Source organism: Suricata suricatta, chromosome 8 (assembly GCF_006229205.1).
Source record: "Suricata suricatta isolate VVHF042 chromosome 8, meerkat_22Aug2017_6uvM2_HiC, whole genome shotgun sequence".
NCBI classification, from domain to species: Eukaryota; Metazoa; Chordata; class Mammalia; order Carnivora; family Herpestidae; genus Suricata; species Suricata suricatta.
The window spans coordinates 104474454-104493476 of NC_043707.1; the positions used below are offsets into that span (position 1 = coordinate 104474454).

General features: G+C 41.1%; 1 protein-coding gene and 1 long non-coding RNA gene across 4 annotated transcripts in view; one reads left to right on the plus strand and one right to left on the minus strand.

Annotated features, from left to right (window-relative positions):
• Nucleotides 1–13072: 13072 nt before the first annotated feature.
• On the minus strand, nt 13073–14062 carry LOC115299927. Of its 2 annotated transcripts, none has more exons than XR_003912421.1 (2): nt 14002–14062; nt 13073–13488 (listed from the first exon to the last, which is right to left on the minus strand). It is a non-coding gene; the product is annotated as an uncharacterized LOC115299927 (long non-coding RNA). The 2 variants fall into 2 exon arrangements; XR_003912423.1 differs by lacking the exon at nt 14002–14062 and adding an exon at nt 13710–13789.
• The window catches only part of SPATA6 (spermatogenesis associated 6), a 142968-nt gene continuing 137821 nt past the window's right edge, over nt 13877–19023 (plus strand). For both annotated transcript variants that reach the window (XM_029949473.1, XM_029949474.1), the window contains exon 1: nt 13877–14098. In XM_029949473.1, coding sequence (XP_029805333.1) covers nt 14048–14098 — 51 coding nt within the window. In that variant the 5' untranslated portion in view covers nt 13877–14047. The remainder of the gene's footprint in view (nt 14099–19023) is intronic.

The window sequence follows — 19023 nt, forward strand, 5'->3', positions numbered from 1 at the left end:
ATCCCACTTGATTATGGTGGACAATTCTTTTTATATGCTGTTGAATTCAACTTGCTAGTATCTTGTTGAGTATTTTTGCATCTATATTCATTAAGGATATTGGCCTCTATTTTTGTTGTTGGGTATCTGTCTGGTTTGGGAATCAAAGTGATGCTGGCTTCGTAGAATGAGTCCAGAAGTTTTCCTTCTATCTCTATTTTTTGAAATAGCTTGAGAAGAATGGGAATTAACTCTGTATTAAATGTCTGGTAGAATTCTCCTGGGAAGGCATCTGGCTCCAGGCTCTTATTCATTGGGAGATTTTTGATAACTAATTTCATTTCTTCAGTAGTGATGAGTCTGTTTGGATTTTCTATCTCTTCCTGTTTGAATTTTGGTAGTGCATGTGTGTTTAGGAATTTGTCCATTTTTTTCTAGGTTGTCCAGTTTGTTGGCATATAATTTTTCATAGTATTCCATGATGATTGCTTGTATTTCTGAGGAATTTGTTGTATAGATCCATTTTCATTCATGATTTTGTCTATTTGGGTGTTCTCTCTTTTCTTTCTGAGGAGCCTGGCTAGAAGTTTGTCGATTTTGTTTATTTTTTCAAAAAACCAACTCTTGGCTTCATTGAGCTGATCAACTGGTTTTTTTTGAGTCTATATTGTTTATTTCTGCCCTGATCTATATTATTTCTCTTCTGCTGCTGGGTTTTGGGTGCTCTTGCTGCTCCCCTTCTAGTTCCATTAGGTGCTTTGTTAGATTTTGAATTTGCGCTTTCTTTAGTTTGTTGAAATAGGCCTGCTTTGCAATATACTTTCCTCTTAGGATGGCCTTTGCTGTGTCCCAGAGAGATTGGATTGTTGTATTTTCATTTTCATTTTCTTCCATATATTTTTTAATTTCTTCTCTAATTGCCTGATTGGCCCAATCATTCTTTAGTAGGGTGGCTGTTAACCTCCATGTTTTTCGAGGTTTTCCATAGTTTTTCCTGTGATTGATTTCAAGTTTCATAGCATTGTGATCTGAAAGTGTGCATGGTGTGATCTCAATTCATTTATACTTAGGGAAGGCTGCTTTATGACCCAGTATGTGATCTGTCTTGGAGAATGTGCCATGCACACTCAAGAAGAAAGTGAATTCCCTAGCCTCGGGATGCCAAGTTCTAAATATATCAATTCCATCTGTTCCAATATGTGTTTCAGGTCCATTGTTTCTTTAGTGATTTTCTGTCTGGTTGATCTATCCATTGCTCTAAATGGAATATTAAAATCCCCTGCAATCAGCACATTCTTATCAATAAGACTGTTTCTGTTTGTGATTAATTGTTTTATGTATTTGAGTGCTCCTGAATTCATTGCATAGATGTTTATAATTGTTAGCTCTTCCTGATGGAGAGACCCTGTAATTATTATATACTGTCCTTCTTCATCTTTTGTTACTGCCTTTATTTTAAAGTCCAGTTTGTCCAATATAAGGATGGCTACTCTGGCTTTCTATGGACTTTCAGTAGCATGATAGATATTTCTCCATCCCCTTACTTTCAATCTGAAGGTGTCTTCAGGTCTAAAATGTGTCTCTTGTAGACAGCAAATAGATGGATTTTGTTTTTTTTTATCCATTCTGCTACCCTGTGTCATTCGATTGGAGCATTCAGTCCATTTACATTTAGTGTTATTATTGAAAAATATGGGTTTAGATTCACTGTGTTCTCTGTAGGGTTCATGCTTGTAGTGGTGTCTCTGGTACCTTGTATTCCTTGCAACATTTCCCTCATAGAGTCTCTCTTAGGATTTCTTGTAGGGCTGGTTTGGTGGTGATGAATTCTCTCAATTTTTGTTTATTTGGTAAAACCTTTATCTCTCCTTCTATTTTGAGTGACAAGCTTGCTGGATAAAGGATTCTTGGCTGCATATTTTTTCTGTTCATCACATTGAGGATTTCCTGCCATTCCTTTCTGGCCTGCCAAGTTTCAGTAGATAGGTCTGTAACCACTCTGATTGGTTTCCCTTTGTATGTTAGGGCCCTTTTATCCCTACCTGCTTTCAGAATTCTCTCTTTATCCTTATATTTTGCCAGTTTCACTATGATATGTCATGCCGAAGGTCTATTCAAGTTATGTCTAAGGGGAGTTCTCTGTGCCTCTTGGATTTCAATGTCTATTTCCTTCCCCATATAGGGGAAGTTCTAGACTTTAATTTGATCATGCACCCCTTCAGGACCTTTTTCTCTTTCTTCTTCAAAAATTTCTATGATATGGATATTGTTCCGTTTGATTGTATCACTCAGGTCTTGAATTCTCCTTTTGTGCTCCTGGATCAGTTTCTCTCTTTTTCTCGGCTTCCTCTTTTCCTATAACTGTGCCTTCTACTTCATCTATTCTCCTCTCTGCCTCTTCAATCTGTGCAGTGGCTGCCTCCATTTTATTAACTATCTCATTTATAGCATTTTTTTTTAACACATCACAGCTATTTTGAAGGTCCCTCATGTTTGTATCAATAGCTTCTCTGATGACTTCCATGCTTTATTCAAGCCCAGCAATTCATTTTACGACAATTTTTCTAAATTCTTGCTCAGTTATGTTGCTTATATCTGTTTTGAGCAGTTCTGTGGCTATGACTTCTTCCTGGAATTTCTTTAGAGGAGAGTTCTTCCATTTCATCATTTCGGCTAGCTTTCTTTCTCTTGTCAGTTTTAAAAGCTCATTATGCACTCTGCACCTGTTAGTATTGCTCTATTAAAGGAGGCTCATTGACTGTCCAGAGCCTGTCCATTCACGAAGTTTTCTTTTAATGGTGTCTCTTGTTTTCTCTTGTTGTGCCTTTGGTTATTTTATTTCCTACTCAGTGACATTTGGGACTCTCAACCATGTGTACTTTGGCTTGTTTCTTGAAGTAGCCCTTAAACTGCTGTTGAGCTCAGCCCAGCCCAGTTTCCATGACATGTGAAGCAAAAGTCCACCAATTAATGTCTGCCACGCTTGGAATTATGTAGGGTAGGTAAATTTCAAGACAGACAGGACATACTTGTTCATGAGGTAAGAAGCCAGGTAGCAGGTACTAAAGGTAAGGCCCACCAGGCACCTTCTCATGCACATTGGTCAACCTGTGCTCCTTTCCAGGGACCCCACAGCAGCTCCCACAAATATTCGATTTTAAATTACTTAAATAATTTCTTAAATTTCCATTAATAAATATTGTGTTCTTTTAAAGGATCTTCCCCAAATCATATAAGCTTCAGGTTCCACCAAACCTGGAACCATCAAGGCACAATGATAGCCAGTGAGTGTAGAATTGCCAACACCTGAACTTTGGCTTTAAGGATCTCACAAGCCACTGGGTCAGTCAGATACACCATCTGACAATCATTCAAAGTGTTACCAGGAAGTCAGGGCTTTTACCTCACTTCCTACATCCAACTCAGTTTTTCTTTTTATTCAGTTTTTTTAACTTTATTTATTTTATTTTTAGAATATATAACACTATTTTTTTAACATATGCAATTATTTTCCATCATTTACAATACAATAGTTACAATGACACTCCAAATGGATAAGCAAAGTAAAAAATCAGAACCCCAACTTCTATTTCATGTAATTAGACTTATACAGAAATTAGAAGGTTAAGTAACAACTAGTTAATCACCTAATTTCACAGCTATCTGAAATGGCAATCATTATATAGCAGCTTATCTATGATACATTCAAGATAAATGATACAATTTATTACTTGCCCATAAGCTACAACACAGCCTGCTTAATACCTTTCCTTAAATTCCACCTCTATACTACAATATACTTGAGGTCCATGCAAAAAATTAGCTACCTTTTATATATGAAATGGATGATTAAGTCTTTGGTGCTGTAAAAGCAATTTCATTTAAACATAACCACCCCCACCACCAAAAAAAGAAGAGGAAAAAAAATAATGAAAATAATAAGGGAAAAACCCAAGATACACTTCCTAGGGGGGAAAAAAAACCAACAAAAAAACCAAAAAAAAAAACCCAGCATGTAATTTCTGTCCTTGACAGAATGTATTAAATAAGCAAACACCACCAACAAGCAAAACAAGTACTACAATGTAAAAATATTAAAAAAAAAAAAAAGAAAACCCTCTCACATGCATAAATGAAAGATGTTTTTTTAGGGGTATGTACCTTGCTTTCTCTTATGGTGCTTTCAACTCTCACTTCTCTCTCTCTCACATCTGAGGCATTTATAGACTTCCCTCCTCCCCACACCCAAACATCAGAACCCATTCCACTCCAACGTGCAGTTCACAATTGCACCAGGCTCTCCTGCTTCTGTCCTCTGGGTTTCCCTGTTCACACCTGTAGAGATGTCTTGAAATTATTTCCAAACAAACACAGTTCTTTCCGGAAAAGGAATTAGGCCAAATGCTTTAAGATAATTTATTTCTCCCCCACTTGACTTATCCCTGATTCATTTTTCTCTTCCCACATCTCTTCCCACATCCCAGTGAGCTGTGCTCTCCTGTGCAGCTTTGGCAGAATCATCTGGAAATCGAGAACATATAGAAAGATTTAAAAGCAATGTTGGCCTGTGAGGAAAGGAGTTCTCTCCAATCTCTGGCCGACATGTAGTGCCAGTCTGGATGCTGTTGGTGGTGGAGAGTGACCAGGTGAAGACCAGGGCCAACTCTGTCCAATGTCTGAAGGCTTTTTCTTCTTCTCAGCATCCACAATGCTGGGTAGCAGGGATGCAATAAATACTCCATGAAGGGAGGATAGAAAGGGATGGACATATTAGCACTGAGATGGCTTCATTTTCTAAAAGCCATCTCTCAAAACCTTTCTGTGTCTTCATTTCAAAGGAATTTTCCACTTTTCTGTTTATATGTTATTTTTCTTTCCCTCAGACTCTAAGGAAGATAGATGTGTTAGTCTACCTGTTCCAGGCCAATCCCTCCACCTATGTCCCCTGAGTCCCCCAGAATGGAACTCCAATAATTCTCTTCCTGCTCTCAGGTTTCAGCTTCTATCTACTTCCTCTTTTTGCTCAGGCTGTGACTAAATTAAAACTCCCATCCTTTAGAACACACCCCCACCCCAGCCCCTGACCACCACCTCCTGGACTGTATTCCCCTGTAACTGCCATCCGCACACTCTCTTTTCTTATGCACTGCTGTTTCTCCTGCCTTATTTGTCATCCATCCATTAAGAGAATCTCATCTAATGAAGGTCACTGATGACTGGTTTCCAAATCCATTAAGCACTTTCTGTACTCCTGGTACGCAGTTCATGACAGCATGGAGCACTGATGGTCATCACCCAATCGGTGAAATTCTTCTCTCCATTGGCTTCCATGATACTAAATTCCATTGACTCTTCTTGTGCCTACCCATGTCTGTCTCCATCATGGCTGGCAGCAAAGTGATTTCTGCGAATAGAGGCTTTTGTTTTCCACATTCTCTTTCTCCCTGTCAAGGTCAATAAAGTCAACCCCTCTCTAGGCAGACTCTCCCATTTACAATGCTCAGGCTACAGTGCCACACCATAAGAGGGCCACTCAACAGTGTATTTGAACACGAGCAAGGGGGAATGCAGAGGGAAGCGGGAGTCATGTTGAAGTAGGACATCTGGGGGAGCCAAGGCTGAGAAAGCTGGAAGAGAAAAGATGCCATGGGGACCGCAGAGGAGGGAGCAAATGTGTTCCAGGCAGCTCCAAACCATCAAATGGATCACTGAATGGAATCTTTGAGAAGGGCGATTTTTTCCCATTGTACAAGAGGACTTCAGACACCCACAGTCAGGTGACAGTGAGAAGGGTAATGTCATAATACCAGGGCCCCTGCTAGCCCATAGGGCATCTTCATGTGAATTAGAAAAAAGGGTGCTTCTTCCAACCTGGCCGAAGCCTGACACAACCCAGCATCCTGCTCACTACTTCTGGCTGGTGCCCTAGTGCAGAGCATAAATCCCACTGTCTTAATGCAGTAACTCTGTGTAACATAGTGAGCTTTGTGTCATCAGAAGCATTCAGCCAATGACTGGAGAATCTATTTTGATTCTATAGGAAATAATCCTGGTTATAATTATCTAACCCAAATTATAAAGATGTGCTAGAGATGGAGAAGAGATGAAAGGAAGAAATAAACGGAGTAGGAGGCTGAGAGATGGAGAGGGAGGAAGGTGAGTGGGAGAGGGGAGGGAAGGGAGGTGGAGGAGGAAGGGAGAGAGCAGAGGACACCGATCATTTTAAGCTTGTGTCCACACACCCCCAAATACAGCGGCATCTTCCTGGCTTCGTGAGCAAATAGTTTCTAGCTGTGTCTGCCACAAGATGTTAATGCTCATCCTATTATTTTTCCTGTCTTGCTTGTTTGAGTCCAGCTTTGTTTCAGATAATATAGTATGAACTATATGTGGTCTACACCACTGGTTCTCAACCTGGCTGTGCCGTACAGGAATCACCTGTACAATTAACATATATATTTAAATTTAATTAAAATATGTAATATATATAATACATATATATTTACACTATTATTGTATGTGAAGATATATGTATAACAGTGTATACATAATATGTATATAATAATTATATATAATTGCCAGAATCTATATATACATACATGCATATACATATAATCAGAACCCTTGGGAATGAAGCCCAGGTATCTGTAGTTTTTGAATTTCCCCAGATGAATCTGGTTAGCATTGAGAACCACTGGTTCTCAGTCATGAACATCCTTTTCCCATTTGTGAAACATTGCACTTCTGGCCTCCTCTACAGCTGCAGGAGGTCATGTGACCTAGAAGCAAGGTCTGTTGGGAAGCTTCCGGAAAGCTTTTATTTTTCTATAAAAAGGGGCAGGCATGACTTTCCAGTTTGAGGCTGCTGCCCTTTCTCTTTTTTCCTGTGGGAATGTGGACAACCAGTCTAAAGACAAACAGCATCACTAGAAAAAAAAAAAGTGAAGACATTCAATGTCACAGGGAAAAAAAAAGAGCTAAAGACTGTGAAATGGAACAGTAGGAAGGTTCGGGGCTTTTAAACCAGGTGAGCTTCAGCAGCATTTCCCCCACCCCCCACCAACCCCTCCAGACATCTGGCTGTATGAGATAATTAAAAATCTTTATTTTTTAAGCCATCAATAATTGAGTTTTCTGTTACTTGAGAGGAAAAGCAATTTACCAGGGTATATTTTCTTATGATGAAAGCTATTATGAATTTTTATCCCCTCAAATAAAGAGAAGTACAGCCCATGCTCATGTTCAGAGCTCAGAAAATGAGTGTCCCTAGAATGAAAATGTGCAATGGATGTGAGATGAATTTTTTTACAGATTGTACTAGGTGGCTTGGGCAGCCAAAACAAAGTATCACAGACTGGGTGGCTTCAACCACAGGAATTTATTTTCTCGCAGTTTTGGAGGCTAGAAGCCCAGGACCCGCAGGGTTGCTTTCTTCTGATGCCCTCTGCTCTCTCCTTAGCTTATAGGTGGCCGTCTTCTCTCCCTGCATTCACTTAAAAAAATGTTTAGTGGGGAAGGGGCAGAGAGAGAGGGAGACAGATAATCCCAAGCAGGCTCTGCACTGTCAGCATGGAGCCTGACCCAGGGCTCAAACTCACGAACTGTGAAATCATGACCTAAGCCAAAATCAAGAGTTTGAGGTTCAAATGGCTGAGCCATCCGGGTGCCTCAACCTCATCCCCTCTTTTTATAAAGGCATTGGATTGATTGTGACTCACCCTAATAATTTCATTTAACCTGAATGACCTCCTTAAGGATCCTGTTCCCAAATACAGTCACATTTTGAGGTACGGAGGGTTAAGACTTCAATGAATGAATTCTTAGGGGACACAACTCAGCCGGTAATACTGGTGATTAAAATTTGGCCAAGAATAGGCTGTTCATGGCTAGCTTGAACCAGCAGTTCTCAATCCTGGCTATACACACCTGGAAAAAGCTTAAAACTATAGATGCTGAGGCCTCACTCCCCAAGGTGCTGATTTAATCAGTCTGGGGTAGGACCAGATGTGTTTTTAATTTTAGATGTTGTCAACCATTATTTCTCTAAGAGATGATTAAACCAGTTAAAGAAATAGTTCTTACTTTATTTAAAAAGCTCCTAGGGCAGGGCGCCTGGGTGGCTCACTGGGTTAAGCATCCAACTCTTGATATTGGCTCAGGTCATGATCTCACCAGTTCATGAGATTGAGCCCCACTATGGGCTCTGGGCTGACAGCACGGAGCCTGCTTGGGATTCGCTCTCTCTCTCTCTCTGCCCCTCCTTCATTTGCACATACTATCTCAAAATAAATAAACATTATTTAAAAAGTCCCTAGAACTTTGAGGGAGAGATGAGAAGCCAACCTGCTTCCGATGGGTTGAAGCTGGGAGAGGAGTAATGTCAAAGGAGGCCTTCAGCAGAGGGCTCAGGCTGCCTATCTTGTCCAGAAAATGGGGAGAGACCCAGTTCATCTCCACTCCTGCTCCCTAAAAGAGCCATGAGAAATGGAGACACACAAAGGCATTGGCAGCCACAGTGGTTTGGGGAAGAATGTCTAGAATGGAATACCCAGGGGTGGGAGTCACTTGGTGCCAATATACCCTTCATGTTTTGTGTCCACATTCTCAATTCATAGGCCTGATACATTTTCAAGGACTGGTATTAGAATTTAATTTTGTTGAAATTTGCAGGTGGCCCAGAAAGGACTGAAAGGGGTTGCTTATCAGTCAGTGTGCTGAGAAACCCATTCCCAAGAGATGCTGCAGAGGGCTTGCTTGTTTCCTGAGCATGGCCTAAAAAGTCCTCTGAGGGGGAAGACAAAAGAAGTCCTCTGAGGTCACTATTTGTGTCATAATTCTTAAGTCTGTCATTTCTTTTGCAAAATTAATTCTGGGCTAGTTTAAGAAACTTACAGGGCACCTGGGTGGCTCAGTCAGTTAAGCATCTGACTTCAGCTCAGGTCATAATCTTGCAGTTTGTGGGTTCAAGCCCCACATCGGGCTCTGTGCTGAAAGCTCAGAGCCTGGAGCCTGCTTCAGATTCTATGTCTCCCCTTCTCTCTGCCCCTCCACTGCTCGTGCGCTGTCTCTCTCTTTCTCAATAATAAATAAATGTTTAAAAAATAAAAAAAAAAAAAAAGAAACTTACATTCAGCTTGTTTAACCTCTAACCCACCAGCAGCGTCTGACTAGGTCAAGTATTAGTTTCCTAATGCTGCTGTGAAAATTACCACAAGCTTACAGGCTTTACACACAACTTCATTATCTTATAGTTCTGGAGGTCAGAAGCCTGAAACGAGTCTCACAGAGCTCAAATCAAGGTGTTAGCAGGGCTGGTTCCTCTGGGATCTCCATTCCATGCATTGCATGGGGGAGAATCCATTCCATGTCTTTTCCAGTCTTTCAAGGCTGTCCTCACTTTTTGACCCATGGCCCCACATCACATCATCTCTCTCCCTTCCAGATGCTGACTCCTCCCGGTTCTCTTGTGACTACAGCAGGGCCGCCTGTATAAACCAGGATAATCTCCCCATTTCAAGATCATTAACTTGTTCACGTCTACCAAGTCCTTTTTGCCATAGAAAGTAGGATTCACAGGTTCTGGGAATTTGGATATAGACATCTTCAGGAGGCCATTAGTCAGTTTAGCACAAGTAGTCAGTGTTCCAGGTGGTTACAGCTTATCAGTTATGGACAGAAATAAATGGTACCCACATTGGAATCACCTTCCTCCCACAACTATGTGGCCCCAACACCACAAGAGGACCCTTCATTCAGAAATCCTTCCCTAGGATAGATGTAGCTTACGGTCATCACAATGCTTCTACACTCTGGGGAGCCTCGTGCAGGGGGCCCAGGCCCTTTCTTTCCTGAAATGGAGACGGTAGAGTAGAATCTCAGGAGGCCATCCACCAAGCCAGAAACAATGCCCAATTCCAGCAGACCCAATGTGTAACTGGGGCTCAGAACTTTTATAGTATGTCCTCATACTCCCTCTTATTTTTCAAAAGCAAGTTGGCCTATTACACATCCATTTCCCATAATATACAAGAAATGGGAAATAATTCTTCATTTGCTTATTACCTTCTAAGACTCAATCAGAAGAATGGAGACCTAATTATTGACTGGACTAACATATCTTACATAGGGAGGCAAGATTAATAAAACAAAGTGGTCTTCTGGGTTTGTGTTATTTTAGTTACATAGTACATTTCAAGCGTGAATATTTTTCCAAGAGGTACAATTCATAAAAGAAAATTCTTTTTTTAAATTATAATTTACGCGATATAAAGTAAATTCTCATTAGAGAGTGATTCCTGCTTTATCTTTTTATTTCAAACTGTATCAGACATTTTCAAAGTCTTGTTTCTTTTAAACTTTCCATACCATTCTCAGTGATAAATAAGCCCACAGTCAAGTGTTAGAAGTTTATAAATAGTTGCACTTTAAAATATTCAGAATCATCCTGAGAATCAATTTAAATGACAGAAACATGTTTTCAGGAACAGAAATATCTTTTCAAATGCAAGATCATAATGACGTATTATATATAACCTCTACTAATAGAATATAGCAATTACTGTTATTCATTTATTGGGTAGTATTGTTTCTTAAACTGATTGGTATTTTGTTACAGATAATATTAAAATAACAAATAATGAGAGGCAGAATTTTATAGCAGGAGAAGGGCAGACTTCAGTAGAGTTCCTGCTGTGCCAGGTACTGTCAGGGTGAGTGTGGGCACATTAGTTTATTCCATGTTTATTTCCTCACTTATTGAAATGGGATGCAAACACTTTGCTTGTAGAGACTTGTAAGGTGTATAATTATCTACATAAAGTACCGTGTACAATGCCTGATATATAACAGACCGCCACTGAATGGTCACTTTGGCTCTTATTGTTAATAGTCTTATGGCTAATGAAGACACTGACTTTGTTGGAAATTAATTCCCTTATGGAGACTGAACATTAATGAAGGACAACAGAAGTCTTTAAAAGTGCGTCTAACCTTCTGACCATTTGGCCAGGGAACTTCAGTTACCAGCCTCCTTCCATAAATCCTAAGTAGACTGTAAAAAGGAAAAAAAAAAGGCTCTAATTTATTCCCTCAAAGTAGTCATCAAATGAGGTAGGATTTCTGGGAAAGATTAAGAGCTTATATTTTTTTATTGGACTTATTTCCCATAAAATTATTAAATGATAAAAGGAGGGGAGGTGCAGAAGCATACAACTTCTGTTTTATCTCTAACCTGTGATTATAAATCTTCCTGGGACATCATTAATTGTAGTGATGCCATTCATAATGCTGCAATTCAGGCCAATTAGAATTTTTACCCAAAATTTCATGCCTGGGGCTTAGAAACTGGCAGCTGAATTTTTGTATGAGGCTGAAACCTGAAGGCTATGATGGAGGGGGCTCATCTTTAAACTAGTTCTATAGACTGAATGTTTGTGTCCCTTTCAAATGCATATGTTGGAATCCTAACCCCCAATGTGGAGGTATTTGTGTGTGTGTGAGGGGCTTGGATTGGTAATTAGGTCATGAGGGTGGGGCCCTCGTGAATGCAGTTAGTGTTAAGAGACACCCCAGAGAGCTTTCTCACCCTCTTCACTGTGTGAGGATAAAATGAGAAAAGGGCCATCTGCAGCTTAGAAGAGGGCTCTCACCAGAACTCATGTGTGCTGGCACCCTGATCTTGACTTCCAGCTTCCGGAACTGTGAGAAATAACTTTCTATTACTTATAAGGCACTGTGGTGGCTACGGTGTTCTGTTATAGCAGCCCAAACTGACAAAGACAGGCACTGTGCAGAATGAGCTCAGAAACCTATGAGGGGTTTCCCCAAAAATTCAAGGCTGAGGGGTGAGCTTTACATACACAGGTTGAGATGACCAGAGACTTGCCAGTGAGCAGCTGCTTTACAGTTGGGAGCAGAGATGCTTGGGATCAGACAGCACTGGGGACACTGGAATGCTGAACATTCCACTGTGGAGACATCTTTTTAACACTTTGTATAATACTCCTGGAATCCAGCAGAGACACCAGAAAGCCTGCACTCCAGCAGGAAGAACCATATCCTATAGTTAGGCCTGCACTAGACTTCCCTTAACAAAGTCTACAAGGAAGCCTGACAAAGTTTGGAAGAGATAGAGTTTGGAAGTTGAGATCTACCAAGGTAGATGGGCTTTAAAAACATCTTGGAGGGGGAGGGGAAAAGTGGAAGGGGGGTGATGGACATGGAGGAGGGCACTTGTGGGGAAGAGCACTGCGTGTTATATGGAAACCAACTTGACAATAAAGAATGATAAGATTCTATGGATTCTATGATCTTTCCCTAAGGACTGTTGATTCTTATTTTAATAGGCAGTTTAATTATGGGGTGATTACCTCAAACTTGTGTAGACATAGTGATATACTTTGCTAGTGCAGATATGTGGAAAGCCCAAGATGTTCTTTTAAATGCTGAATAAAAATATACTTTAGAAATATGTAGCCAAGTTGCAGAATACAAAATTAATGCACAAAATTTAGTTGTGTTTCTATGTACTAACAATGAACTATATGAAGTAGAAATTAAGAAAAAATCCCATTTACAGTGGCATTGAAAAGACTAAAATACTTAAGGATAAACTTAACCAAGAAATGAAAGATCTGTGCCCTGAAAACCATACGACATGGATGAAAGAAATTGAAGAAAACACAAATAAATGAAAATATACTCCATGCTCATGGATTAGAAGAATTAATTATGTTAAATGTCCACACTACTCAAAGCAATCTACAAATGCAATGCAATCTCTATCAAAATTCCAATGGAGTTTTTCATAGAAATAGAAAAAATAAGAACACAACATAATAGTAAACAAGAGAAGCAAATCACAGGAAAACACAAGTAGTATTAATTTCATTAATATAACATTAATAACAGGAAACAAAAATATCTAGTTTAGAAATGCATACCTGAATAGCAAAAGTACTTAGAAAAGTAAGGGAATTATTGTAAAAAAAAAAAAAAAAAAGTCAGGGTAGCAGTTTCTTCCAGGACAAGGAAGGCAATGTAATGCTTGGGGGCATTTCTAAGGTACTAGTAATGTTTTATTTCTTAATCTAGGTACTAGTTGCACAGTTGTTCTTTATTGTTTAAGATAAATGTGTTTTATACACTTCTGTATGTATATTTCACACTAAAAATAATTTTTTAAATGATTGGATTGGACCAATCGCTTAGATTCTTTCAATCTTTGATGGTTTATGGCCCAAGCCCTTCCCAGCTAGATTGTTGGCTCTGCATTGACAATTTAAGCATACACAGTGGATTAGACAACCTTGAAGAGAGAGGGGATGCACTAATAGAATTATAGAGTAGGAGTCTAGGAAGAGGAACATGATCTGATTCAAACCCCAAGTCCCCGGGAGGCAAATGGGTTTTACAATGAAAGGTCCTGAGGTCCAGTCTTGGTTCTCTCTTCAACTTGGGCAAGTCTCTTCTCTAATCCTCAATTTCCTCATGCTGGGTTTGTAAACTGTACTGTGAAATTCAAATAGAAAACCAATATTATTATTCTTTTATAGTTGGGGAAACTGAGGCCTCACTGGGACTCCATTAGCCCAAGGTGCCATCCCCACGTTGGAACTCAGGGCTCCTGAGTCCAGCTCCCTGACCTAGGCACTGTCCCACTACACAAACAACCAGCTGTTCTCTCTGACTTTGTGCCCATCGTTTGATGTCACAGAACTGCCCCGCCCCACCGAACTCCATAGAAGCCCCGCCTCCTCGTCTGGCCCCGCCTCAGGAGTTCGCCGAGCTCCGCCCCCAACCGCTCGCCCCGGAGTGGTGGCTCTGGCGCGTCCCCGTCTGGCCTCTCTTCCGGCCCCGCCCCTCCTAGCTGCCATGACAACGAGTCCGCGCCCCGCGCACAGCTGCTGCTCCGGCCGGACCCAGGCTGGACCGCGGGCCCCGGCCTGGGGGCCACAGCTGCCACCGCCGCCGCCACCTCGTCTCCTCCCCGTCCCCGCCCCGCCCCGCGTCTCCTCGCCTCACTCGGGCCCGCGGCCGGGGTCCCTCCCCGCCGCCCCATCCCGCGCGGATGCCGAAGGTGAAGGCGCTGCAGTGCGCTCTGGCGCTGGAGATCCGCTCTGTGAGTACCGGTCGCGCCCCCCAACCCCCGCCGCCTGGGTGTCAGGGAGACTCCGGCGTTTACTCGGGAGCGCTCCCTTCAAGTCCTAGTCACCTCAGAACCTACTTTAGCCTCTGAATTATCCCTTGGGAGCCTTGACCCGTGGCCCCTGGGTCTCCTCCCACTTCAAAACCCTGAACGCCATCCCACTCCAGCCACTCAGAGCTCTGACTGTCCCCACCCCCACCTCAGCCCTCCTCGCTTTATCCCAACTTCCAGTCTGGGCTCCTTCAGATCATGTCCAAACCACTTCCTCTTCCAAAACCCTCCTTGCCCTGCCCCTAACTTTCCGGTGAATCGGGGTGGTAGGCTTCTCTTTTCATTCCTCTTCTCTTAGGAGTATTCCTGGCCCCGTTTCTCCCCGGTCTCCAAGGAGGTACATTTCCTCTCAAATCACAGCAGGCAGATTGTTTCGGACAAATTTCCAAGCTTCTGATTGGTGAAGGGGCCTTTACTCTCAGCCTTCAATGCGGAATCCTCACACCCAGCAACCGAACTGTGTCAGCACCGCACAAAGCACCTTGCCCTCTCCTCCAGGGCCACCCCCTGGTCATTTCAGGACCCTCCTGGCTGTGAGAGGGATCCCCTGTCCTTCCTGTCACTCCGAGAAAAGCAACCGCTTTTACAGGCAAACTGCTCCTTCTCTGAGCTTGCTGGAGAGGACCAGCAACCCCACCCCCGAGTCACTCTCCAGATTGGCTCCAGAGGGTCCTGCCCCCAGCGTGCTGTGGAAATCCGGCTGGGGCTTGACCCCCGTGTCCTTCCTCAGGTGAAGGGGCGTGGAGCTCTCCAAGGTCTGAGAAAACTTGCTTTTCATCATCTCAGAAGACCCTTCCACAGGTCTTAAACTGCCTCCGCTTCATTCTTTACAGAGCCCTCTCATTTTCGTCTTTAGATGAAAGCCCCAGCTTGTCTCTTTGCAAGGAAATCCCCAAGAACCTTTCCATACCCCCGTTTTAGACCTGCGAGCAGTTTGGAACCAAAATTCCCCGCTCAGTTCCTTTTCTCTCCTTCCACCCCTCGTAACCCTCCTAGCTCCCAGCAATACTGGGGGCTGGTGTGTCTGTGTGTGAGTGTCCTTAATCCACACCGGCCTCCGAGTGCTGCCCCGGAAGCCCTCCCCACTTCCTTCCTGCGCACCCTGCCCGCAGGGCTTCTCTCTGGACTTGACCCGCCCTTGGCCACCCCCTGCTTTCCTGGCTGTCCTTCCTCGCAATTAGGATGAGGCTTCCGCAACACCGTCCCGAAAACCTCCAGGGAACTCCCGAGACTCTTACGTATCTTTTGTTAGGTCTTAAAGAAGGCAAGGCTGTGTAGGGCCGAGTGTGAGGCAGAGGGTGGAGGAAAAGAAAGTTTCTGGCGCTCTTGGTTCATCTAAGGCTGCAGAGATTTTACTCTGCTGTGTGGGAAACTACAGCTCTTAGCGTCAGATGTTTTCATCCCACAGCTGCCAAAGTTGAGCAGCTTTTTTGTAAAGTAAGATTCCTTTAGCAAAAGAATAGAAGAAGCCTCCTAACCCGCTGGGCCGTGCGGCCTCCGCAGACTTTGTTGCTGGCCGCTGCTTCCTCTGTGGCTAACCAATGGGGTGTAGCGGCCCGGTGAGGGCAGCTGCCGGACTGGCCGGCTGCTGCTCCCCTTCCTCGGAAGTACTTTGTTGTAACTGATTACCGCCTGGAGGAGTTGCAGAAATGCATTTAATTTCAGTACCCTTTCTTCTTCGGCATTAGTTGTACTGCAGGACTCGAGTGACTGTATAATGGGCTTGTGTTCATTGGGGCTAAAGAAATTAGGCAGGTAGAAACATTCCTATGTAAAGTGTTTTTTCATCAAACACTTGGGTCACAGAAATTTACAGTACCAAAAATCCTAGATATCATTGGATTTATTCCTTTTTACAGGTGAAGCTTAGCATGGCTAATTATTTGTTTGGGGTTGCACAACTATTTAGGGGCAGTTCTGCAACAAGATACTAAGTTGTTTGACCAGCAAAAAGCTGTTAAATGGCTCTGATGCTCGGAAGGAGCAAAAATGACCATTAGCAACCATTCAAGTTAAACAAGCTTGATTAATTTGGCTTTGATTGAATAGATGAATTATATAATCATAGATATTTTTAACATCCTCTAAATTTTAACTTCTTCAATTTAATTTTTCATGTTTACATGGTATAAAAGTCAAAACCCATAAAACGATATACTCAGAGCACTCTCACATACAGCCCTGTCTCTTCAAACCTACCTCCCCTTCCCATCCATACTCATCTGCTGGAAGTAATCATTTTTATTTGTTTTGATTTATTCTTCTAGTATTTCCTTTTGTAATATAACCAAATACACACACACACACACACACACACACACACACACACACACACATGCACACACCATTCCCGTATATATAGGTTCTTTTCTGACACAGTAGGTAACATATTATACAAACTATTCTGCACTTTGCTTTCTTCACATAATATATCTTGGAGATCACTCTATATCTATAAAAGTTGACATCTTTACAACTTTTTATTGACATTTTTAGGCATACAGAGTAGTTGAAAGAATAGTACAATGAAAAACTCTCACGACATATGAACATTAATTTGATTTATCTGTATGTATGTGTGTATGTATAAAATAAATGTGTCTCTTTGGCTGAAAATTTAGAAGTAAATTGTTGGTCTCATGATACGCCACTCCTAAACACTTCAACATACATCTTCTAAAAATAAGGACATTGTTCTACATAACCACCATGCTATTATCATACCTAAGATAATGAGTGACAATTTCTAATATCTAGTCCATATTCAGGTCTTCCCAGTTGTCCCAAAAATAACTTGTGTAGTTAATTTTTTAAAACCAGCATCCAATCAAGGTTTACATGTTGCATTTGGTTGTTAGGTCTTTTTAATCCATTTTAGTAGAGAACTGCTCTACTTTTTCATTCCCATGATCTTTCCTTTTTTCCCCCTAGTGGATTTAGATAAATGTATACACTCATGTAATTATACTCGGGTCAAGATTTAGAACACTTCTGTCAAACCATGAAATTCCCTTGTGCCCGTCAAGCCCCCTGAAGAGGGAACTACTATTCTGATTTCTGTTACTATAGTTTGCCAGTACATGAACTTCATGTTAAATGGAGCCATATAGGATGTAAATTTTGTGTATGGCTTCTTTTGCTCAGCATATTTTTGAGACTCATCCATGTTCTTTTATATTGAGGAATTGTATTTTGTTTTATGTGTATACTACAACAATTTTTAGCCATTCTTTTTACTGATGATTATTTGGATGGTTACCAGGTGGTAGTTGCCATGGATAAATCTACTATGAGCATTCATTCTTGTAAAAATCTTTCCGTGCACGTTACCTTCGGAAAAGACCACGCTCAGATATTGAATATCCCATGTCGTATTATTGTCTGAATTTTTCCCATTTGTGGTGACATTTAATTTGTTCCCAGATCCTATAAATTGCAAATTAGATGTTTTATCTCTCCTTGCCTTTTGAAAGTGTGAAACTCCATTCTCCTCTTATCCTGCCCCCTTCACAAGTGTTTTTTTGTTTTTTGTTTTTTGGGTTTTGGGTTTTTTTGCTGCAGTCTTGTATTAGTGGCACCTCATGTTTAATACTGTGGTAATATGAGAGCAAGAACATAGTAAACATGAAAGGCTGTGGCGTATAACATAGCATTTTGCGTTGCCCCACAGAGCCATATGACTTGAGAGAAAATATATTGCTGGAAAGGGTGACTTTTCTCAGTGAACTTTTGGAGAATGGTATAATAGGCCAAGTAACTTGTTTTTAAAGGACAACAAAATAATTATATTTCCCACCACTTACACTTTTAATAGTTGAAACATCCTATCTATGATACAAAAAGTATTTTTGCTGCTGCTTCTCTCTACCTTCTTTTTGTCATTTAGTAGTTCAGTTTTCATGAGATTATTGGGAGAATGGAAGACATTGAAGAGAGAAAAATCAAGTCCAATGCCTGGGCAATGAAACCAGCCAAGTTGCTTTACGTGAATAGTGTTAGTTTGGGGTTAGTATATATATATATATATTTCCTAGTTTTTCTTCTCCGTATTCCATTCACCTCATTGCCTCACTCAAATTATAGATAACATTGGGGCAAACAGATCTGGGTCCTTCTCAATTGCTGCTCATCTAAACCTTTGTGATCTTTCTCCAAGTTTCTGTGGAGTGGTGTCTCACCATTGTGCTGCAGTTGGTGGGAAATTTCCCTGAATATAGACTTTTGAAAACTTTAAGAAATACTTCAAGCTTACAGGAAAAGGAAAACTGAATACTATGATTCCACCCTCTCCATGCCCTGAATGAACAAATGCTACATTTTACATGTTTGTTGTAGATTTTATTGTTAAGAAATGTTACAGATATAGTTAAGGCCCCTTTATACATCTCTCTGACCCCTGTTTTTCTCCTCCCCTTCCTAAGGGTAAGGTAATCAGTATCTTAAAAACTTGAAGAGTATTCTTTTCATTCTGGTTTTGTACTTTTGCTATATATTTGTGTATATCTATATGCTACCTATACTATTGTTTTGTTTTAAAACTTTACACAAATGGTATTCTACTATGTTTCCTTCTGCATACCTGTTTTTTTCCTGTTCAGTTTTTGAAATTTGTCAGTGTTGATTCTTTCAGATCAAGTTCATTTCCTTAATTGCTATATAACACTGTTTCATTTTATGATGGTTATTAATTTTTATTCCTTTATTAATAGACTTAAAAATTTTTATTATTTATATATTTAATGTTTATTCATTTTTAATAATAATTTCAGAAATAGAATTTAGTGATTCATCACTTACATATAATGCCCAGTGTTCATCACAAGTGTCCTCCTTAATTTAGACCCCCC